The sequence below is a fragment of the Eschscholzia californica genome, unplaced genomic scaffold, assembly GCF_041429995.1.
Source record: "Eschscholzia californica isolate CP2 unplaced genomic scaffold, dmEscCali1.0.p SCAF_3, whole genome shotgun sequence".
Classification (NCBI taxonomy): domain Eukaryota; kingdom Viridiplantae; phylum Streptophyta; class Magnoliopsida; order Ranunculales; family Papaveraceae; genus Eschscholzia; species Eschscholzia californica.
The window spans coordinates 23455260-23478523 of record NW_028238420.1 but is presented as its reverse complement, the minus strand read 5'-3'; the positions used below and the strand labels follow the sequence as shown (position 1 = coordinate 23478523).

The 23264-nt window shown below is 37.7% G+C and overlaps 1 protein-coding gene across 1 annotated transcript in view; it reads right to left on the bottom strand.

Annotated features, from left to right (window-relative positions):
• Positions 1 to 209: 209 nt before the first annotated feature.
• Positions 210 to 23264, bottom strand: part of LOC147549108 (uncharacterized) — a 48724-nt gene continuing 25669 nt past the window's right edge. Inside the window, exon 3 of the mRNA XM_086668231.1 lies at positions 210 to 1989. Within this exon, the coding sequence (XP_086524357.1) occupies positions 210 to 1640 (1431 nt within the window). The 5' untranslated portion in view covers positions 1641 to 1989. The remainder of the gene's footprint in view (positions 1990 to 23264) is intronic.

The following is a 23264-nucleotide window of genomic DNA, read 5'->3' as shown; positions in this document are numbered from 1 at the left end:
AAGTTGGTGGCGCTCCCCGATCTCTATCACCTGAGAAATAGTAGGTTGGGTCAGAACCCAGCTAGTAGATTTCTAATTACCTAAGGTCTAAATAGACCAATTCAATAACAAAACCAAATATCGAACAGAAGAAAAACAATAACAGTTTATTGTGTTACACTTTTCGTGTCAACACCACTAAAGTCAACCTGATTCACAGTTGAAGAGATTCAAACAATACAATTTCCCTTTTTGAGGGACATAACCAATTGTTGGGAGAATGAGGGTTTAGGTCTATCAACTGGTTTAGACTCAGATTTCGACTGAAAAACCTCGTTATGCCCACCACCATTCTCAAAAATCGTACGATCCTCGGGTATGTCTACCGTCATGGGAGTCTCTAAGTTAATCATTTCATCACTTTCGAGAATGGAGTTGGACTTAACATTAGCACTAGGTGTATTACCCTCTCCTGTACCCTTAGGATTTGTTGGAGTTTGGGGTTGTGAAACCCCTTTCTCGATGTCTTTCAATTTTGCTTCCATCTCTTTAAGGGCGTGCAAGGTGTTTTGGCTAATCTGAGTTTCTACCTCATAAAATGATTTCGAAACATCTTCAAGAGTCCTCTCATGATGAGATGCATTAGTGAAACCAACTAAGGGCTCTTGAAGATTCTCATAATCATTTGTAAAGGCATCACTCCTTGAACCTACGGGCTTCATATACGTGTCTACGACATTTGTGCATCCTAATGAGACATCTCGACAAAGAGAAATAGGAGGGCATTCACCCGTTAGGTGTTCTCGACTTGCACAAATGCTACAAACACTATCAATCACTAAATCACCATCATGCATATCTATAAATTCTTTCCGAGACACGTTGAAAATTTTATCATGTACTTCCCCATTTTTCTTGAAAAAGCATATGCCTCCTTTTGAGTAATGGTCTCCTTCGGCTATATCTTCGTCACTCTTAACGGGTGTGTCCCAATCTTGGGCCTTGTCCGCTAAGAGGTCGAGATACTCCCAAGCCTCATTAGGACTTTTACTCATAAACTCTCCGTTGCACATAACTTCCACGAAGTGTTTCATTTTGGAAGTCAAGCCATCGTAAAAGAATCCGATGACCCTCCATGTTTCGTAGTTATGATGTGGACATGCGAGAAGGAGGTCTTTAAATCTCTCCCAGCACCTAAAGAAGGTCTCCTCTTTGTCTTGCTCAAAGTTTATAATTTCTCTTCTTAAGGTGGTGGCTCGATGAGCGGGAAAGAACTTTTTCAAAAACACCCTAGTCATCTCATCCCAACTTCTTATAGTCCTAGGCCTTAAAGAATGAAACCATATCTTCGACTTTTCTTTTAATGAAAACGGAAATAATTTGAGCTTAGCGATTCCCTCAAGTTCTCCATTGATTGGGAGTATCGAGCAAATCTCATCGAACTCTCTCAAATGAAAATATGGATCTTCATTCTCTAAGCCTCGAAATATAAGAAGTAATGGAATAATCTCAGGGTCTATGTCTAAATTACACACATTACTCAGAAATATGATGCATGAAGGTATGCTAGCCATATTAGGTTCAAGGTAGTCCCTAAGACTTCTAAGCGGTCGATGAACCTCATACCCATTATTCCAACTATCATTCCCATTAACATCCATTGAAGCACAATTAAAAAAAATGCAAGCAATCACAAGTGTTCAATTCGACTACAACTATCAATAATAGACATGATGCAAATGCACTTAAGCTGCTCAAATAGGTAAAGGTTAGAGAACGATACTAGAGGTGGCGTTTGTTACCACAATTGGATCCTCTTCCCTTTTCTTGTCTCTACCTTTTTATCCCCAAACTTGTTTGCTTTCGTCCTTTAAAGCTCCTTGGATGAATACCTCAAAGAAAACAAGAATTAAAAAGAAACTAAAAAAAACAAAGAAAATAAACGTCCAAGTAAGCAAATAACACTAAACTAATGAACAAAACACGTAAACGATATCTAAACTACTAAACCTATCCCCGGCAGCAGCGCCAAAAACTTGATGCACCCGAAAAGGTTGCACACCCAAGCGGAGGTATCAAGTAGTAATCCGGCAAAGCCGGGATCGATCCAAGGATAGGAAGGTAGTTTGGATACCGAAAGGGTCTCGTTCAAAGGTTTAAGTATCACAAACTAACTTAGACTAAGGCGGAAAAGAACAAAGATAACTGGGGGGTTTTTATATGAATAAGTAATAAGAGATGAAAACAAGTAAAGCTAATGAGATAATCTAATGTAAATAAGCGAGAGAGATTCGAGAGAAGAGTTGGAGGAACAAGATAATCTAGTCTCGATTCCTAAGGTGGACGTTCATAAGCACTACGTATGTCCGGAGATAATACTTAGTCAAACAAACTTCCTAAACGATTAAAACCGAATCATCGAAAATGTCGTCTAGTCGCCTAACTATGTGAAGTGCATGACAAAACACATGAAATTTGAATCTAGACTACGATCGATATCGATCACTTTGCCTAATCGATTAACTATGCGAAGTACTTGATAAGACACATGAAAAACGATCGAAACAAGTAATCAAAATAAGAAAACATCAATTTATTATCAAAACATTAAATCATCACATAGATAATCACAAATTCATCACATTTCATCTCATTAACGACACACTTGATTTAGCTAACATGGTGATAAGTAATAAATGTAAAGAAGATGATGAGAAATCCCCCTTTTTCGATGTGGTTCGAGGCTAGGTTCGTCGGAAAATTTGAGTAGTTAAGGTTCAGCCGATCTCCCCTTAGCAAATTTTTGGATTTCCTCTTAACAGTGCATAATGGATCTCCCCGAGCAAAAATCAGATCTCCCCTTAGCAACCAGACTCATCTTCTTCATTTAAAATCCACCACCATTAAAGCTTCACCAAGCTTTCTCTCTCTAATCACTTTTAATCAAAAACCAAATCAAACAACATGGGTAGCTAGCCAATGGTGTGGGAAGCAAAAGCCCTAAGTTTTACGGCCTAAATGATGGCCGGAAAACTTAGAAAAGTCCGGCCAAAAACATGAGAATTCCGGCCAACCCTAAGAACCATGAATTCCGACCAAGATGGAGGTTCGGCCAGCTCCAAGCTGCTGTCCCTAGTCGAGTCACGGCCGTCCCGAGCAAGGTAGCTGCTATCCCGTGCTCCTTTGCCAAGTCCCGAGCTGTCCAATGGCTGTCCCGTGTGCTAGCAGCTACCGTCCGAGCTCTAGGCGCCAAATCCCGAGCTGTTCTTCAAGCTTCGAGCTGCTGCTCGTGTTTTTGAAGCTTCCCCAATGCCGGATCTGCTCCTTGATTCCGAACAGTAGCTGCTGTCCCGTCCCTGTTGTGCCGGCCAAGTTGGTCGGCACTCCTTCTCTTTTCCCCTCTCTAGCTCTCAAACCTTGAAACTCTTGAAGAACTTGGTGAAGATTTCAAACCCTAGCCTCCTTTAGCCTCTCTCTCCTCTCTCCCTTTCTCTTGGTTCCTTTCCAAGGTTCAAGATGATGAATAGTGTCCCAACTTGTGTTTACAAAACCCTAGACTTAGTCAAACTTGACTAAGTCTTAGGCCATTTTGACTTGGACCAAAAAGGTGCCCATAGAATCTCTATTATTCTCTTCCTTTTTGGGCTCTTGGGTTGGGCTTCTTTCTAAGGCAAGGGAGTGCCTTCATCTTGTCTCTACATTTAGAACTAAGGGGGGTGCCTTCATAGAATCCTTGTTTCAAGACCGAACCTCGGCTTCTTTCATTCACAACTTCTCCGTCCGAACTCCGAATCGAATTCCGTTTTCACCGTCGGACTCGTCATTGACTTCACTTGTTGTTTGACTTCTGATTTTGACCAAAATGACAAAAATACCCCTGGTGCTCTTTTCTTCCCTTTTGTCGCATAAGATAAAAATGTGATAATTCGCTCTCTTTATTCCGAATTACACACCAAACCCCAAATAAACTACCTAGCAATGAAAACACATAAATAATTAGAAATAAAACTCGAAAAGAACTAACTCATCAAAGTTAAGTGACCTAAATGTGGCATTTTCACGCCACATCAAGAGGGCTATGTAAACCCTAGGGAAGAAGAAACCTACTTGATAATGGAGCACAAAGAAGAAGAAACCAAATCCCTAGCAAAACCCCTTTGTTGTTTCCCTCTTAGTCTTCACTTTCTCTCACTACACCTTCAATTTCCCACTAAACAAAACCCTCACTTTAGAGCTTCTCACAATCTCACGGTTTAACAAAGAAGGAAATAGGGAAAAGGATAGGTTGCCGTTTGGGTTATTTGTTAGGTGCTATGCTATAGGGAATTCCGTTTTTGCTTTAGGGAAAGTGACCCTAAAATAAACCTGGGCAGCACATGGGCATGTGAGTGATGTCCTGTTATAGGCACTCCTAAGTTTTTTTTTCTATACAAGGCTGTTACAATCTTCCCCACTAATAGAGGATTTCGTCCTCGAAATCGAACATACCTGATGAGAGGAAGAGATGGGGATAACGAAGTTGCATATCATCCTCCCGTTCCCAAGTAACTTCCTTGTCATTGTGGTGATTCCACTGAACCTTGACCATGGGAATCGTCTTTCGGCGAAGGACATGCTCTCTACGGTCAATAATCTGAACCGGTTCCTCTTCATATGATACATTTGGCTGGAGCTCCAAATCATGGTAATCTATCACTGAATGTTGATCTCTATCTCTCACATGTTTTCGAAGCATCGAAATGTGAAAGACATTGTGAACTCCTGTGAAGCTTGCAGGCAAGTCAAGACGATAGGCTACTTTTCCCACCTTCTCAATTATTCTGAAAGGTCCAATATATCTGGGAGCCAACTTTCCTTTCTTACCAAATCGCAAAACACCTTTCATAGGTGACACCTTCAACAAAACTTCATCTCCAACAATAAACTCCAAATCCCTTCGTCGGTTGTCGGCATAACTCTTTTTACGACTTTAAACTGCTTGGAGTCTACTTCGAATCACAACAATTTTCTCAGAAGTGTCCCGAATCACCTCTGGTCCTTCTAGTTTAGCGTCACCTGCCTCTGTCCAACACAATGGTGACCGACAAGGTCTCCCGTATAATGCCTCTAAAGGTGCCATGCCAATACTAGACTGGTAACTATTATTATATGCGAATTCTACCAAAGGCAAATGATCTTGCCAACTCCCTCCAAGATCTAGTATTGAGCATCTCAACATATGTTCAAGTACTCTGTTAACTCGCTCTGTCTACCCATCAGTCTGAGGATGAAAAGCTGTACTGAAATGTAAAGATGTCCCCATAGAAGTTTGGAAACTCTTCCAAAACCGTGAAGTAAAGGACGAATCTCTGTCAGAAACAATAGACACCGAAACTCCGTGTAACCTGACAATCTCCTTAATGTAAAACTGTGTCAGTCGGTCCCCACTATCTGTCGTCTTCACTGGTAGGAAGTGAGCCGACTTTGTCAACCTGTCAACTATCACCCAAATAGCGTCAAAGCCTCTAATAGATCGCGGTAAACCCGTGATGAAGTCCATCGATATATTCTCCCATTTCCACTCCGGAATGGGCAACGGTTCCAAGAGTCCGGATGGATGTCGATTTTCCACTTTCACCATTTGACACACATTACACTTCCTCACATACTCCGCAACATCTTTCTTCATCCCTGACCACCAGTACTGCCTCTTCAAGTCTTTGTACATCTTGTTACCCCCGGGGTGAACTGTGTACTTACTTCGGTGTGCTTCATCTAATATATCCCGTCTCAAGACCGGATCTGCCGGTACATATAGTCTCCCTCGGAATCTCAATCCGCCGTCCTGCCCGGTACTGAACTCAGTCTCAGTCTCTTGCATTAACAAAACCTATTTCTGGCACCACTCATCATCAATTTGGGCATCCACAATACGATTCAACAAAGATGGTCTAACAACCATACTACCCAGAAATAACGAGTCAATTCCTGACCCAACCACGTCAATGTCGTATGTTGCGACATCCTCCAACATCTTCCACTGGTTCATCATCAATGTTGCCACGATACCCCTCGGTTGTCGGCTTAGTGCATCGGCTACCACATTTGCCTTACCCGGGTGGTATTGCAACGTGAAGTTATAATCCTTCATCAACTCCAACCACCTGCGCTGACGTATGTTCAACTCCTTTTGTGAGAAGAGATACTTGAGGCTCTTATGATCGGTAAAGAGATCGAACTTCTCACCATACAGATAGTGCCTCCAAATCTTCAAAGCAAACACTATAGCTGCCAACTCTAAGTCATGAGTTGGATAGTTTTGCTCATGTGGCCTCAACTGCCTAGAAGCATAAGCAACCACTTTATCTTTTTGCATCAATACACACCCTAAACCCTGAATAGAAGCATCTGTATAAATCACAAATCTGGTGCCACTCTCTGGAATGACCAACACCGGTGTCGTAGTCAACTTCGTTTTAAGTTCTTTGAAAGCCTCATCACACTTCGTATCCCATGAGAATGTCACTCCCTTCTTTGTAAGATTCGTCAAAGGTCCTGTAATACTTGAGAACCCTTGATGAACCGTCGATAATACCCAGCCAATCCCAGAAAACTGCGAATCTCAGTAACCGAGGTAGGCTGCTTCCAATTAAGCACAGCTTCAACCTTAGAAGGGTCAACCAATACTCCGTCCTTCGAAATAACATGGCCTAGGAATTTTACTTCCTCTTGCCAAAAATCACATTTCTCGAACTTTGCATATAACTGATGTTCCATCAGTCTCTCTAACACCAATCTCAAGTGATCCTCATGATCCTCTTTAGTCTTGGAGTAGATAAGAATGTCATCAATAAAGACAATGACAAATTTATCCAAGAAGTCCCTGAACACCCGATTCATGAGGTCCATAAACACTGCAGGAGCGTTAGTCAAACCGAAAGACATAACAAGAAACTCATACGAACCATAACGTGTCACAAATGCCGTCTTAGGAATGTCCTCCCCTCGAACTCGTAACTGATGGTACCCTGACCTCAAGTCAATCTTAGAGAACCACTTGGTCCCTCTCAGTTGATCGAACAGATCGTCAATCCTTGGTAAAGGATATTTATTCTTCACTGTAACCTTATTGAGCTCTCTATAATCAATACACAACCGCATCGTCCCATCTTTCTTTTTAACAAAAAGAAAAGGTGCACCCCAAGGAGAACTACTCTGACGTATGAACCCCTGATCTAGTAATTTCTGAATCTGGTCCTTAAGCTCTCGCAGTTCTATCGGAGTCATTCGATAAGGAGTTCGGGCTTATAGGTTTGGTACCCGGTTCCAACTGAATGCAGAAGTCAACCTCTCTGCGTGGTGGCAACCCTGGTACATCTCTGAACACATCGTGGTACTCACTAACCACATCAATACTATCAAGCCCCTCACTCATTACCGGATGCTCTTCTAGCTCTACGTTACTCAAGTGAACCTCTCTCATCGGACGAGTTAATGCTGACACTGTAAACACTTCTTCCCCTGGAAGAGAAAATATGACTGTTTTGGCATAACAGTCCACAAGTGCATGGTATGAGGCAAGCCAATCCATGCCTAAAATCACATCATATCGCACCAACTCAAGCACAAAAAGGTCTGCAGCGAAGTCTCGCCCACCTAATCTAATAATACACCCCTTACAGATGTGGTCTATCACGATCAAACCACCCCAAGCAGAAGACACCGAAAAAGATCTCCCACATCGATCTAACTCTATGGGTAAGTTACGAACAAAAGAAACAGAGATAAATGTGCCCATGGCACCAGGATCAAATAAAATTTTACCCATTTTAGTATGAATAAGGAATGTACCTTCCACCACATTAGTAGGTGTGCGGTCATCTCTAGGAACGATAGCGTTCAACTGTGGCTGCTGCCCACGTCCCTGTGGGTTACGCTCATGATGACGCCTCTGATTTCCTGTCTGAGCTCTAGTCCTCCTCGGACAATCGAAAGACCTGTGCCCTACTTCCTGACAATTAAAACAAACCCCTCTAAAGGGTCTCTGTCCCACACCATCAACATTAGCCACTGGCGGTTGCCTATCTGTGGTCATCACTGCCATATCCCGGTTGCCTCCCTCGACCCGAGGCCTCTTACCGTCCCGCTGACCATTATAGTCGTTGCGCTGATTCCAACCAACCTTCCCATAATTTCTACTGTTCCCCTTCTGTTCACCCTTGCTTTGCACTTTGATTCCTCTCTGCTTCTTTGCCTCCTGTATCCGAGCATCGTGAACCTTAGCACAAGAAACCACCTTCTGATAGGTGTCGAAACTAGGTTGCCCTGCAATGTACCTAGCAATGTTGTCACGCAACCCATTTACAAACCTCTCGATCTTTTCCTCCTCTGTGGGAATCAGTTGAGTAGCGAAGAGGGAGAGTCTGTGAAACTCATTCTCATATTCCAAAACTGATTAATTCTCCCCTTGCTTCAATTCCTGAAATTCCCTCTTAAGTGTTTGTTGTGCCGAGAAAGGAATAAAGTTTTCCATGAAGACCCTCTTAAATTCTTCCTAAGTGAACCTCAACGGATCCACTAGCCTAGACTGAGTGTCCCACCAAGTAGCTGCATTCTTCTTCAACTGGAACACTGTCATCCGTTGCTTATATTCCTCGGAGCAATCAAATGCCACGAACATCCTCTCTATCTCCTTACACCATTCATATGCCTCTACCGGTCCTCCAGTCCCATCAAATATTGGCGGTTTCATTTTCATAAACTCATGGTAGTACTTCAACCAGGTCATCTCAGTCGGTGGCCTCAGATTCACAGCAGGACCTCCCGTCTCTAGTGTCGGATTCTGCGTCCGAGCTTGTTCCCTTCTTTGAGCCTCTGCTGCAATGTTAATCAAATTTTGCAATGCGGCTGCATCAATTGTCACTGTTTCTCCTCCGTTCAGATTAGGATTTGTGGTCTCATGACCCCCTGACTGTTCATGTGTACCCTCTAGTGCTGTAGAACCCCTTTCCTCAGGTAGGACACCTCGACCTCGACCTCTACCACCCCCTCGGGTGCGAGCACTGCGACGACCTCTGCCACGACCAGTAGCCCCTTCGCTAACCATAACTCTATTCAAATCCAAAAGAGACACCAAGTCAAAACTTAGACAGTCAAGAGCTCCGTACAAAAATTAACTACGTACTATGCGCTTAGAGGGGTTGAACCCTACACATTGATCCTAGGATTTATTAACCTAGAGCTCTGATACCACTTTGTAACGCCCCAAGCCTAGATTTCCACGTCGGCCGCCATGAAAACCTAAACTCAAAGCATTTCTCCGCAGAACAGTAAACATAGTTGATATACCCATCAAAAGAGACAAATAATATCAAATGTGAAGCTCATAAGAATCAATAAATCATCTAAAAGAAATCCATTAAACTTTCTTAATTCAAACAATGGTTCTGAATCATCAACACGTAGGTCGGACAATAACGAATGAAACAAATAACTATCTAGAAAGTGAAACACCAAATAACTACCTAATCTCGAAAGCGAAAACTAAGAAAGAAGCTCTGAACTGACGAACTGGGATCAAGCTGGTGGCGCTCCCCGATCTCTATCACCTGAAAAATAGTAGGTTGGGTCAGAACCCAGTTAGTAGATTTCTAATTACCTAAGGTCTAAATAGACCAATTCAATAACAAAACCAAATATCGAACAGAAGAAAAACAATAACAGTTTATTGTGTTACACCTTTCGTGTCAACACCACTAAACTCAACCTGATTCACAGTTGAAGAGATTCAAACAATACAACTTCCCTTTTTGAGGGGCATAACCAATTTTGAGGTCCACGAGATAGCTTCACTTAGCATCCGTGTTTGCATCGACTTAAACCTCTTAATAAACCATGGATACCTCTCCAAAAGGCAATCCGTGCAACACGAGCACTTCTCATATGAGCAGGAGGCGAGCCAACCTCTAGTTGGTAAATTACTTCTCAAACTAGAAGTATGTGGTCCACAAGAATGATCTTGTGTTTGCATCGATCATCCTGTCGAGCCAACCACCTATGGATTACAACCGTCAATCCATATTAGAACCCAAGCCCATGGTCCACTAGGTTGTCCAATATCAAATTGACAAACCCGTGTTTGCAATCGACCCACATGTCGAGCCAACCAGTCTTAGTTCAATCCATTAACGAAACTCAAGATCATGGTCCACCAAGTTATCCAATATCGTAATGGTAACTAGTGTTTGCAATCGACCCACATGTCGAGCCAACCATTCTTGGTTCCGACTAGCCTATGCTTTCTAGGTTAACAACCTAAAGCAATATATCACACACAACTATTGATAGCACTTATGCTCCAATATCATACACATAATCTCACACAGTCAATTATCAACATAAATAACATAAACACAAACAATTCTTAATATCTAGGCTGCTGTGCGGGTGTATATATATACCATATTTATATAACCTAAATAACCTAGGTTGCTGTCCGGGTATATGTATACTCCATTAATATAACTATAATAGTCTAGGGTTACTATGTTGTTGTTGTAATTAGTTTCTAATCATATTATATATCTATGGTATCACTAATTAGTACTAATATGATGATAACCTAACAAAAATTCATGGTTTAAAGTTGTTATTGTTCTAACCATTCAAATCTAAGTTTGAAATTAAAGAGGGCTATGTAAACCTTAGGGAAGAAGAAACCTACTTGATAATGGAGCACAAAGAAGAAGAAACCAAATCCCTAGCAAAACCCCTTTGTTGTTTCCCTCTTAGTCTTCACTTTCTCTCACTACACCTTCAATTTCCCACTAAACAAAACCCTCACTTTAGAGATTCTCACAATCTCACGGTTTAACAAAGAAGGAAATAGGGAAAAGGTGTAACGCCCCAAATCTAGATTTCCACGTCGGCCGCCATGAAAACCTAAACTCAAAGCATTTCTCCGCAGAACAGTAAACATAGTCGATATATCCATCAAAAGAGACAAATAATATCAAATGTGAAGCTCATAAGAATCAATAAATCATCTAAAAGAAATCCATTAAAACTTTCTTAACTCAAACAATGTTACTAAATCATCGACACGTAGGTCGGACAATATCGAATGAAATAAATAACTGTCTAAGAGGCGAAACTCCAAATAACTACCTAATCTCGAAAGCGAACACTAAGAAAGAAACTCCGAGCTGACGAACTGAGATCAAACTGGTGGCGCTCCCCGATCTCTATCACCTGAAAAATAGTAGGCTGGGTCAGAACCCAGCTAGTAGATTTCTAATTACCTAAGGTCTAAATAGACCAATTCAACACAAAACCAAGTATCGAACAACAGAACAAGAATAACAGTCCATTGTGTTACACCTTTCGTACCAACACAATTGAAGTCAACCTATTACACGGTTGAAGAGATTCATACAATACAACTTCCCTTTTGGAGGGGCATAACCAATTTTGAGGTCCACGAGATAGCGTCACTTACCATTCGTGTTTGCATCGACTTAAACCCCTCAATAAACAAAGGATACCACCCAAGGAGGGGATCCGTGCAACACGAGCACAGTGCAACACGAGCACAGTGCAACACGAGCACAGTGCAACACGAGCACTTTACATATGAGCAGGAGGCGAGCCAACCTCTAGTTGGTAATTACTTCTCAAACTAGAAGTATGTGGTCCACAAGAATGATCTTGTGTTTGCATCGACTTAGACCTCTTCATACACTATGGATACCTCCCAAAAAGGGGACCCGTGCAACACGAGCACATATGAGCAGGAAGCGAGCCAACCACCAATTACTTATGGATTACAATCGTCAATCCATATTTGAACTCAAACCCCTGGTCCACTGGGTTGTCCAATATCACATTGACAAACCCGTGTTTGCAATCGATCCACATGTCGAGCCAACCAGTCTAGGTTCATTCCATTAACGGAACTCAAGATCATGGTCCACCAAGTTATCTAATATCATATAAATAACTAGTGTTTGCAATCGACTCACATGTCGAGCCAACCAGTCTTGGTTCCGACTAGCCTATGCTTTCTAGGTTAACAACCTAAAGCAATATATCACACACAACTATTGGTAGCACTCATGCTCCAATATCACACAAATAATCTCATACAATCAATTATCAATAACAATAACATAAACACGAATAATCATTAGTGTCTAGGCTGCTGCCCGGATGTATTTTCTACTATGTTTATATAATCCTAATAGTCTAGGTTGCTGTCCGAGTATATACATACCCCATTAATATAACTATAATCGTCTAGGGTTACTATATTGTTGTTGCAAATAGTTTCTAATCATAATGGATATCCATTGTATTACTAATTAGTTCTAAGTTGATGATAACCTAGTAAACAACAATGGTTCAAAGCTATTATAGTCCTACTATCCAAAACTAGGTTAAAAATTAAAGAGGGCTATGTAAACCCTAGGGAAGAAGAAACCTACTTGATAATGGAGCACAAAGAAGAAGAAATTAAACCCTTTAGCAAATCCCTTCCAAGCTCCTCCTTTTCCTTCTTCACTTTCTCTCTCTAGAACCTCACTTTCTCACTCTAGAATCCCTTCTTCAACTTGCTCTTACGGTGGGAGAAAAAGAAATAGGGAGGGTTAGGGTTACTATTAATTAAAAAGGGCAAGGGCAAAATAGGAAATCTGGGTATATGTTATTTGAACCCAATGTATTTTTTTTTCTAATGGCACCCTAAAAGAAATCAGGGTACTACAATCTCCCCTCCTAACAGGAAATTTCGTCCTCAAAATTGAACGTACCTATCTGGAGAAAGTGACCCTAAAATAAACCTGGGCAGCACATGGGCATGTGAGTGATGTCCTGTTATAGGCACTCCTAAGTTTTTTTTTTTTCTATACAAGGATGTTACAGGAAGTCCGGTCCATTCGCCTTAAGTCAGAGGTTAGTATACTTTCAAGTTCTACTGCTTTCTGATTCGAAGTACCATTGAATCGAAAGGTAATCGTTGTATCCTGGGAGACAAACGCCGGTAATTGTTTGGTACTATACAGGGCGTCAATTGTCTTAAGGAAAGAGGAATACCTCGCCTCGATTAAAAAAATCTTCTTCTTCTAATCCTTCGATTTTCTTTTTCTTTTTAGTCTATCTGATTTCTTAATGAAAGACATTCTGATTTTTTTAAATCAGAAGTGTGTTGATTTTTAAGTAATAAATCAGTAAACACAGAAGGAATACAATTCCTCTTTCCAATCTTAAATCGATAGTGAGATTCGACTACGAATCATCTGTCCTGGATAACAGACATTATCAGTTAGAAATACGAAAGATAGTGAGTTGTTCTACTCCTTAGTTTTTCTTCATTAATTTGGAAAGAAAGTGTTTTTGATTTAGTTACAAATAAAATCAAAGTAGTAACCAATTTCACCAGTGATTCGGTTATAGACTTGCTGAGTCAACTCGTTGAATCGGTACACCAAAACCAACATAATGTTTAGGGAGGCTAAAGTTAAAAAAAATATATATATTTTGTTTTATGGAGTGCGTTCAAGGTTAATTAACTTTGGATTTTCTTACTATGTATTACACTTTTAATTTAGAAATAAATATTTGTAATATTAGTTACTTTTTCTTTATTGTTGAGTATTAGTTATTTTACTTAGAAGAACATATTTTTTACCCTTGATAATTTGTAATCTATTTAAACAATGAGTTTTGCTAAGTGAATTGTTTTTCATAGTTTTACATCATTATTTAATGAAACGTGAGTTTTTCGAATGGGACACTTAAATGTTTATAGCACACTTGAACCTTTAGGGGAGGGGGGGGGGGGGGGGTAGTGGTTGGGGACATTTCAAATGTCCCCAAATGTCCGTGTTATTGGTTGGGGACATTTCAAATGTCCCCAAATGTCTGTGTTATTCATTCGGGACACGAAATTAGGGACATTTCAAGACAAATTGATTTTGGGGACATTTGGAGACATTTTAGTGTAAATTTGGAGAGCTTTTGGAGAGAAAATGTCTCTCAAAATATGGAAGACACTTGTGGACACTTGGGGACATTTGAGTAAGGAAGATAATAAAAATAATTATTATTATCAAATCATATTATAATAATATTATCTTATTATTATATTACTACATTATTGTATTATTATTATATTATATTATTATTATATATTTGAGTAAGGAAGGTAATAAAAATAATAATTATTATCAAATCATATTATTATAATATTATCTTATTATTATATTAGTATATTATTATATTATATTATATTATATTATATTATATTATATTATATTATATTATATTATATTATATTATATTATATTATATTATTATTATATTAATATTTAACTATATTAAATAATAAATATTTATCAATTGTCCATCAATGTCCACAGATATCTACAGATGTCTACGAAAGTCGAAAAATATATATTTAGAAATATTAATTAATTTTTTTTATTTCATATGGTAAGACAGTAATAGTATTAAAAATAATAAATATCAACTAAATATCTATCAATGTCCACAGATATTCACGGATGTCTACGAAAGTCGAAAAATATATTTTCAAAGTAGTAGGGCAAATTTATTTCGTATGATTAGACAATAATGATTACATTAAAATAATATATGTATACTAGCTGCCATCAATGTCCTCAGATGTCCACAAAAGTCGAAAAATATATTATTGAAATATGAGTACAAATATATTATTTCATATGGTTTGACAATAATGATAATATTAAAATAATAAATGTCTACCATTTATCCTTAATGATGAGATGATAATAATAATAATATCCACAACACATTTTGTCCATGTATTCAATATGTTGAAATGTCCCCAGGACATTTTGTCCATGAACCAAATGTCTTCAAATGTCTCTGAGACATTTTGTCTATGAATCAAATGTCTTGAAATGTCCATAAAGACATTTTGTCTACGGACAAATGTCCCGAAATGTCTTGAAATATCTCTGGAACATTTTGTCTCTGAGTGTCCTCCAATGTCCTGAACCACTACCCCCCACGTTTTTTTTTAGGCAATTTTAAATTGTAAATTTGTAATACAATCATTTTGGTATGATGTACTTTATTTCCATAAAGTAAAATATCTTGGAAAAAGAAAATATTGATGAAAAATATGACTCAGGGACTAGAACTCGTGCTGATTGCAAGGATCCCAACTTCAACGCATTAGCTCTAACCAATTGGGCTACATCCAATAGAATGATAAATCTGGAAAAGTTACATAATTTATTGGTTTTTCAAGGGGTTACTTCCAGTGGTGTTGCCCAGAATTTGGGGGCCGGTTCGAAATTTCGATTGAAGACCCTCAGTATTATTACTGTATTAAGTTTCAATTAAAGTAGGTTGTTCTTTGTGTTTGGATCAATTGATTTTCTTTGATTTTCCCGCGCCTCTTCGAACTCTCAGGATTGTATTTTCTTAGTGCCATTGACTTCACATATTATTGCATCTAAGGAGATTAATATCATATAAAATAATTACTTAATACAAATATAAAAAAGAAATTCTAACTAGAAAATACAACACAGACACAAAATTAAAAAAAATGTATGTTATGTTCGTATTCTATATTCAGTGTAATAACTTGTAATGGGTTAACAGACGTTATAGTAAATTGGAAATTAAATTTATCGATATAAAATAAACAATGAATTAAATATATAAAGTCAAATTGTTAAGAGGATACATTTGTGATAACTTGTAAAACGTAATTTGTAAACATGTAAGAAAAATGTCAATCTAACTGTGTATTTATAGTGCTGTTAAAGTATATTAGTACCAATCTCAAATTCTCAATTGTGTTGGCTATAATTAGAAACTTAAAAGGTAAAGAAAAGAATTCAAGATAAATATGAACTTCACATTTGATAATGAATAAGAGATACTAAGAGATAGAATATTATTGCTGTAATTTAAATAAAAAAATACTAAACAAAATCATCAAAAAGGAAATTGCAATTAATGTCCACCTTTGGCATTACTAATTTTAAGGACAGAGAAGTTATTGCTAATTTTTAAGACAAAAACTAGAAAGAGAGAAATCAAGTTTTATAGAGAAAGAGAGAAATCAAGTTTTATAGAGAAAGAAAAAAAAAAGTAAGGGAGAGAAACAGACAAAGCCGGTACAATAGTACTTTAAGGACTTTATGGAGAGAGAGAAAGTTACAGAGTTTGAGAGAAGTAACAAGTACTTGCCTTCCTTTAATTAGTTTAACTCGGCTTTCAATGTTTTAGTTACCGTTAGATGATTGTATAGACCATTGGATAGTTAAAGGGCCCTAGATAAAGCGGGGCCTGGTGCGACCGCACCGGAGCACCCCTTTATCCACGCCTCTGGCTACTTCCGACTTCTTCTAGCCATTTGTGGGGGGTGAGGGGAGGCTATAGCCTACCCTCATCCCTACATAGATCCGCCACTGCATTCACTTGTTGATGCAGATGTAACTTAACTTAAATAATAGGCTAAAATAATCTTGTATTTTATAAAAATCGCAAGTGGACGGGTCTATGTAGTGTAGACCTAGCAAGTACGGGTCGATCTCACGAAGACAAGTTGGAAATCTATCTCGATCTAAAACTAAAAAAATGATAAATTTTGAGATTTGTTTTTGATAAGAAAATAAAATAATAAAGTGAAAATAATAGTTCAATCAGAAGGAGACTAATACGAGGAAAATCCTAGAGTTTAGAATACACCACTAACATTCATAAAAAGATATCTAACCATTCATAACTCTCTATCTATTTTATAACTCAATATTTGGTATACCTCTTGCATCCAAATATCGAAAGATATATTTTTTCAAAAACATATAGTCATATAAAGGTTTAAACTCAATTTAGCAAAATATTGATAACTTAACTATTATCTATCAACTAATAAGCATAAATAATTAAAGATTCAAATCTAAATATGATATATCAAATAGGAAGGATAAATAATGAAAAATGTATCATGAGAAAAGACCAATAAGAGTTTAATATTTTTTTAATAAAACACATTCAACAGAATCATTGAGATTAAACATTATTTTATTCATATTCATGGTTTCATCTTTTACTCTAGGGGAAGAGTCTAGCACTTCATTATTAATAGAATACGTGATATAAGACGGATCGTAAATAAGAGATATGGCAGTCAAGATGAGTTCTAGAAAGAATATACGTGTGTAACACGTGTAAAGTACGCGACGGATCGAGAAGAAGAGACTCGACGATCAAGAAGAATTCAGAATATATTTGAAGAGATGTGAAGATATGTAATATTTAATATAATATATTCAGAATATCTCTTGTAACTATTTAATGGTAATATTAGATAGATTTTATATTATTTCCTAGTGTAGTAATCAGAAACTAGGAAACCCTAACCCTAAGTTATCTATAAATAAGAGAGGGTTCTAGGAATCAAACTTATCGAGTTATGTCTGACCAATGTAACCGATTAAACCCACATACAATTGTATGCGGTGATTATTGATAAAGAGTTATTTCTCTGTGGATATAGGTCTTGAGTATCTGACCGAACCACGTTAAATTATCGTGTCTTTACTTTATGTCCATATCTCTGATTATTATACAATCATGAATTTAACATGGTATCATGAGCAGGTTAATGTTCTTGATTTAAGCTTCCGCAAAATTTTCAACGTTCCTTTTTTGTTCGTTGTGACATAATAATCGATCAATTACTTTGACGATTTTTAATTCCCAAGTTATTCTTGTGATTATCATATACCAATGATTTTTTTATATCGTTGTGATTAAATAATCGATAAGTTACTTCGTCGATTTTTTTCCAAGATAATCTTGTGATTATTTCCCACCTTCATCACACTTCTAACATGGGGTTACAATGAAAGAAAAATAGTTGAAACTTTCATGGTTGATTATGCGAAAAAGGTATGTTCTACATTTATTTTCCAATTTTTCAAAGTTTTTCGATTTTATTTTATTTAGACCTAAATTAGGTCTGAAATTAAAAATCATATATTTCAGAACCAAAATTCCGAATTTGGTTCATTTTGAAACAACCAGAACTGATTTTTCTCCCGTTTTGGAACAAAGTTAAACCCGGATTTCCTTAAATTCATAACCAAACAAACCCTTAGACCATTGACCACCTTATCCAAAAACCCGGAAAACCGACCCTACCACATATTTCTTCATCTTCCCCGAGATTTTACCCTCTTAACAACAACCAAGAAATTGCACCCTGTTTGTATTGCAATAGGTGCCTTAGATTTGCCAGAGACTGCCATCCTATTCGTCTTTCTGCGACTAACCTAACGAAGGATCGATCTCTTTTCCTTCTTTTTCAAGGTTCTTAAACCGACGACTCTCTCTCTCTAGAAATACACAACCGTCGATGCCTTGCATTGGACCAAATCGATCGGATTTTGCCCATTATAACAACCTAGTATCGATTAGATTTGAGATTTCAATCGATTTCTGATTTCGGGAAACCCTACTTTTATTTGGGACAGCTTATCTTACCTTCCCCAAATTTTTATTTGGGACAGCTTATATTACCACTGTTGTGTGACAGTATTTTGCCACAACTTCTTGCTGTTGGAAATTCTTTTTGCCACAGAATGTTACTGTCATTTGTATCCAACTGTTTCTAGTTGTGACGCATTATGTATGTCACTTTTTTTGTTCAATCTGTGACATAATTTTCAGCTATTTCTTTCTAGATTCACCCGTGACATTTTCATCATATTTTGTCTATGATCACTTCTCTTTCTTACCAATATTTAGACATTTTCTTACCACGAATAGAATATTTCTATTTTGACTTTTAATTCCGAAAACGTACCCACGACTCTGATATTTCTACGACAACTTTTGTCGACAATTTTCACAACACCATCTTTTTTGGCAACCCGACCATAATTTTCTTGTCAATTTTCAACGCAATAACATTATTTTGTTGACACTTATTAGGTATTGTTTAACTTGCCAATTTTTAAAACACAACAATTTATTTTGTTGTCACTCATTAAGTTCATACTTGACGTTTTTATACGACAAGATATTGATCATCACAACTTTTTAGTTGTTGACATTTTCTTTCATATTTTTCATACAATGACCAACCTTATATACACGAGAAAAATACATGTAATCGTTGTCATTGATTTTCGTTCAATTTGTGACCGCAATTACCAACTTTGTAGTTGTGACTTAATCCTAATTCAATCATCTTCCAACGTATCCATAATCTAAGAGTTGGAAGAAGACGAATACGAAGAATCAACAAGTATTTTTTTTTTCTCTCTATCTAAGTCAGACACTTCAAAATTTACATGCTCCAACTTGTGGGGGGGGGGGGGGGGGGGGGGGGGGGGTTGTAATAGAATACGTGATATAAGACGGATCGTAAATAAGATTCGGCGGTCAAGATGAGTTCTAGAAATAATATACGCGTGTAACACGTGTAAAGTACGTGACGGATCGAGAAGACGAGATCCGACGATCAAAAAGAATTCAGAATATATTTGAAGATATGTAATATTTAGTATAATATATTCAAAATATCTATTGTAACTATCTAATGGTAATATTAGATAGATTTTATATTACTTCCTAGTTTAGTAATCAGAAACTAGGAAATCCTAACCCTAAGTTATCTATAAATAGGAGAGAGTTCTAGGAATCAAACTTATCGAGTTCTGTCTGACCAATGTAACCGATCAAAGCCACATACAATTGTATGTGCTGATTATTAATAAAGAGTTATTTCACCGTGGATGTAGGTTTTGAGTATCCGACCGAACTACGTTAAATTGTCATGTCTTTACTTATGTCCATATCTCCGATTATTATATAATCGTGAATTTAACAATTATTACAATAAATAAATTGAAGACGATAGAAGAAAAAAAAAAAGAAAAGTCTGAGAAAGAAATCACCATGTTAGAATAATATATATTATAGTTAGGGATTGTTTAGTAATTTGCCCATTAAGGGTCTTTTAGTCTTTTATCTTTACTATGTATATGTTATCTTGTAAACCTAGTTTAATCATTGAAATCTATAGCCTCCATTAGAATGTTTGCCTTCTTCTTCTCTTTGAATCTTGTATTGATTTCTACATGGTATTAGAGCCTTTAAGATCTTAAAGGAAGGAAAGCTTCCTGACCTTTAGAAAGTATTAGAGAGGAGGTGGTTTTAGGGTAGTTTGATTGGGAAAAGATTAGTTTGATTTTTGAAAAATGTGGTGATTTAAGCGGTTTTACTGTTGGAGAAGGGTGGTTTTGATTTTTGGTTTGTTAATGTGGTTTGGAAAAAGGTGGTTTTCGGTTTTAGCGTTGGAGAAGGGTGGTTTTCGTTTTTTGACGAGTTGGTTGTTTGAAAAAGGTGGTTTTTTAGTTTGGGCGGTTTTGTTGTTGGAGAAGAATGGTGCGTTTGGTTTTGGCTAGTTGGAAAATTATTTTCTTCAAGGGACCGTTTGGCAGCCGCAGGAAAATTATTTTCTTCAAGGGACTGTTTGGCTTCGTTGCAAATTTGGTATTGTTACTTCGCACTTCTTCTTCGTATTTCTTTAGCTAGTCTATTAGGTGTTGTTTTTCTTGGTTATATTTACTTTCTCGGGATTGTTACTTAGCATATATACTTAACAGTTATGTTCCAACAGTCGAACTTTGCAACACATTATAAGTTAGAAGTTGATATCAGAAATATGGAACAGAGAGATATGAGTATTCAAGAATTTCATGCTGCAATGGCTGATCTTTGGGATCAGTTATTCAGTTAGCTCTTACAAAATCCGAAGAGTTACAGGCTTGGCCTCCTTATATTGCTCGTTGGGAGGAAGGTCGTTTGGTTCAATTTTTGATGGCTTTGCGTAGTGACTTTGAATCAATTCGTAGTGCAATTTTGCATAGTAAGCCACTTTCCTCCATTGCTAAAGTTGTTACAGAGCTTATGGCTGAAGAAACACGTCTCAAGTATCAAACAAGGAAAGGCATTCTTCAAACACCTACTGAAACAGTGTTAGCTGTGCATTCAGAGCCAAATCAGAATCATCAAAATAAACCTCATACAAAGGTTGCTATGGATGAATGCAACTTCTATAAGCAAAAGGGTCATTGGAAGGCTCAATGTCCCAAGTTAATGAATAAGTCACAATAGAATCAGAGACCTCAAAAGACTTTCAGTATAACACTGCAGCAGTTATACCGCCATCTGACTCATCTGCTTTAGTGGCTCATCTTCTTCTGTGCCCAAAACTGATAATGTGGTTGATCAATTTCAAATGTTTCAGAAATTTCTTGCTATGCATCCACATGCTATGTCCACCTCTGTTCTGCAAGGCCCTTTAGCTCATAAGTCTTCTAGTACTCCATTAGACTCACTCTCAGATTAGTTTCAGAGATTCTTAGCCATGCAGCCTCATGCTTTGTCCTCTTCTGAAGGTTTTTCTTCTCTTATTTCTTCTTCAGGTATGCCTTCTTTAGTTTGGATTTTAGATTCTAGCGCCTCTCGTCAAACGTCTCTTGACTTATCATCTTTTGTTATTTGATCTTCCCGTTCGAGCCGCTGATGACACACCAATGTCATTAGGTGGTATTGGCTCTGTTGTCACACCTAATCTATCTCTTCAGAATGTTCTTCATGTTCCGAAACTTACTTTAAATCTTGCTTCTATTAGTTAGTTGTGTGATTCTGGATGTTTGGTTTTATTTTCTTCCACTGGTTGTTATGTGCAGGATGTATAATCCCAAAAGCTGATTGGGATAGGCCGTAGGCATGGGACATTAAATCTTGCAGCTTCCACTTTTGACTTGTCATTCTTCTGTTTGAGTCCTTCCTCTTTTAGTTTTTACTTATGGCATTTTCGTCTTAATCATGTTTCAGCATCTAGGTTGAAATATTTAGTGTCTACTGGTGCATTGGGAGATTTGCAAGTTAAAAACATCTCTGATTGTAGTGGTTGCAAACTTGCAAAATTTTCCGCTTTACCTTTTGCTTGGAGTCTGTCTGTTTCAGTTAAACCTTTTGATTTAGTTCATTCTGATGTATGGGGTCCTTCTCCTGTTCCCACAAAAATAGGTTCTCAATACTATGTTTCTTTATTGATGATTGCACTTGTTTTTGTTGGGTTTATCTTATGAAACATCGTTCTAAATTTTATGATATTTATCAACAGTTTCGAGCCTTAGTAAGAACACAATATTCCTCTATCATCAAGTGTTTTAGATGTGATTTGGTGGGGAATATACTTCAAATAGGTTTCGTGAATTGCTTGCTATGGATGGAACTGTTCATCAATCTTCGTGTACAGATAATCCTGAGCAAAATGGTGTTGCTGAAAGGAAGCATCAGTACATCGTTGAAACTGCTCGTTCTTTGTTATTGTCTGCCTTTGTTTATAGTGAGTATTGGGGGGAAGCTATTCTCACTGCGGTAAATCTAATTAACAGAATTCCAACTTCCCATTGTTCAGGTTTATCTCCATTCCAAGCATTGACAGCGCATGCCCCTGACTACTCGTCCTTAAGAGTCTTCGGGTGTACTTGTTTTGTTCTTCGTTCTCGTGTTGAGCGTAGCAAGTTATCTTCTCGTTCTTCTATTTGTGTATTTCATGGTTATGGTGAAGGTCAGAAGGGTTATCAGTGTTGGTCCAATTGCTCATAAATTTTATGTCTCTCGTCATGTAGTATTTTTAGAGCATATACCTTATTTTTCTATTCCTGTTATTGCTCAAGATGTGACTCCCTCTAACCTAATCCATATTGATCCCTTTTCTGATGTTTGTGATACTCCTACTACTCATGTTGAATACCTGATGTTACTGATTCTCCTCTAACTTGTGATGTCCCTCCAATCCCTACGGCTGGCCAAACTCCTAATGAGATCGCACATCTACCTTCTCGTTATCCTCATCGTGTTCGTAAGTCCACTCAGCTACCTGATTTTGTTTATTCTACTTTTTCTCTCCTTCTTTTACTTCTTTCTTGGAATCTATTCATTGTCACTCTGAGCCTTTTTCCTATAAGGAGCCAGTTGTTGATCCTCTTTGGCGAAATGCAATGGCTGAAGAACTCTCTGCTTTGCAAAAGATTGATAATGGGATTTGGTACCTTTGCCCTCTAGTAAACGTATTATTGGTTCTCGTTGGGTACACAAAATTAAAACAAAGTCTGATGGGTCTATTGAGTGGTAGAAAGCAAGAGGAGTACGGGATGGACTATGAGGAGACTTTTGCTCCGGTTGCAAAAAAGACTACTGTTCGTATGCTTGTTTCAGTT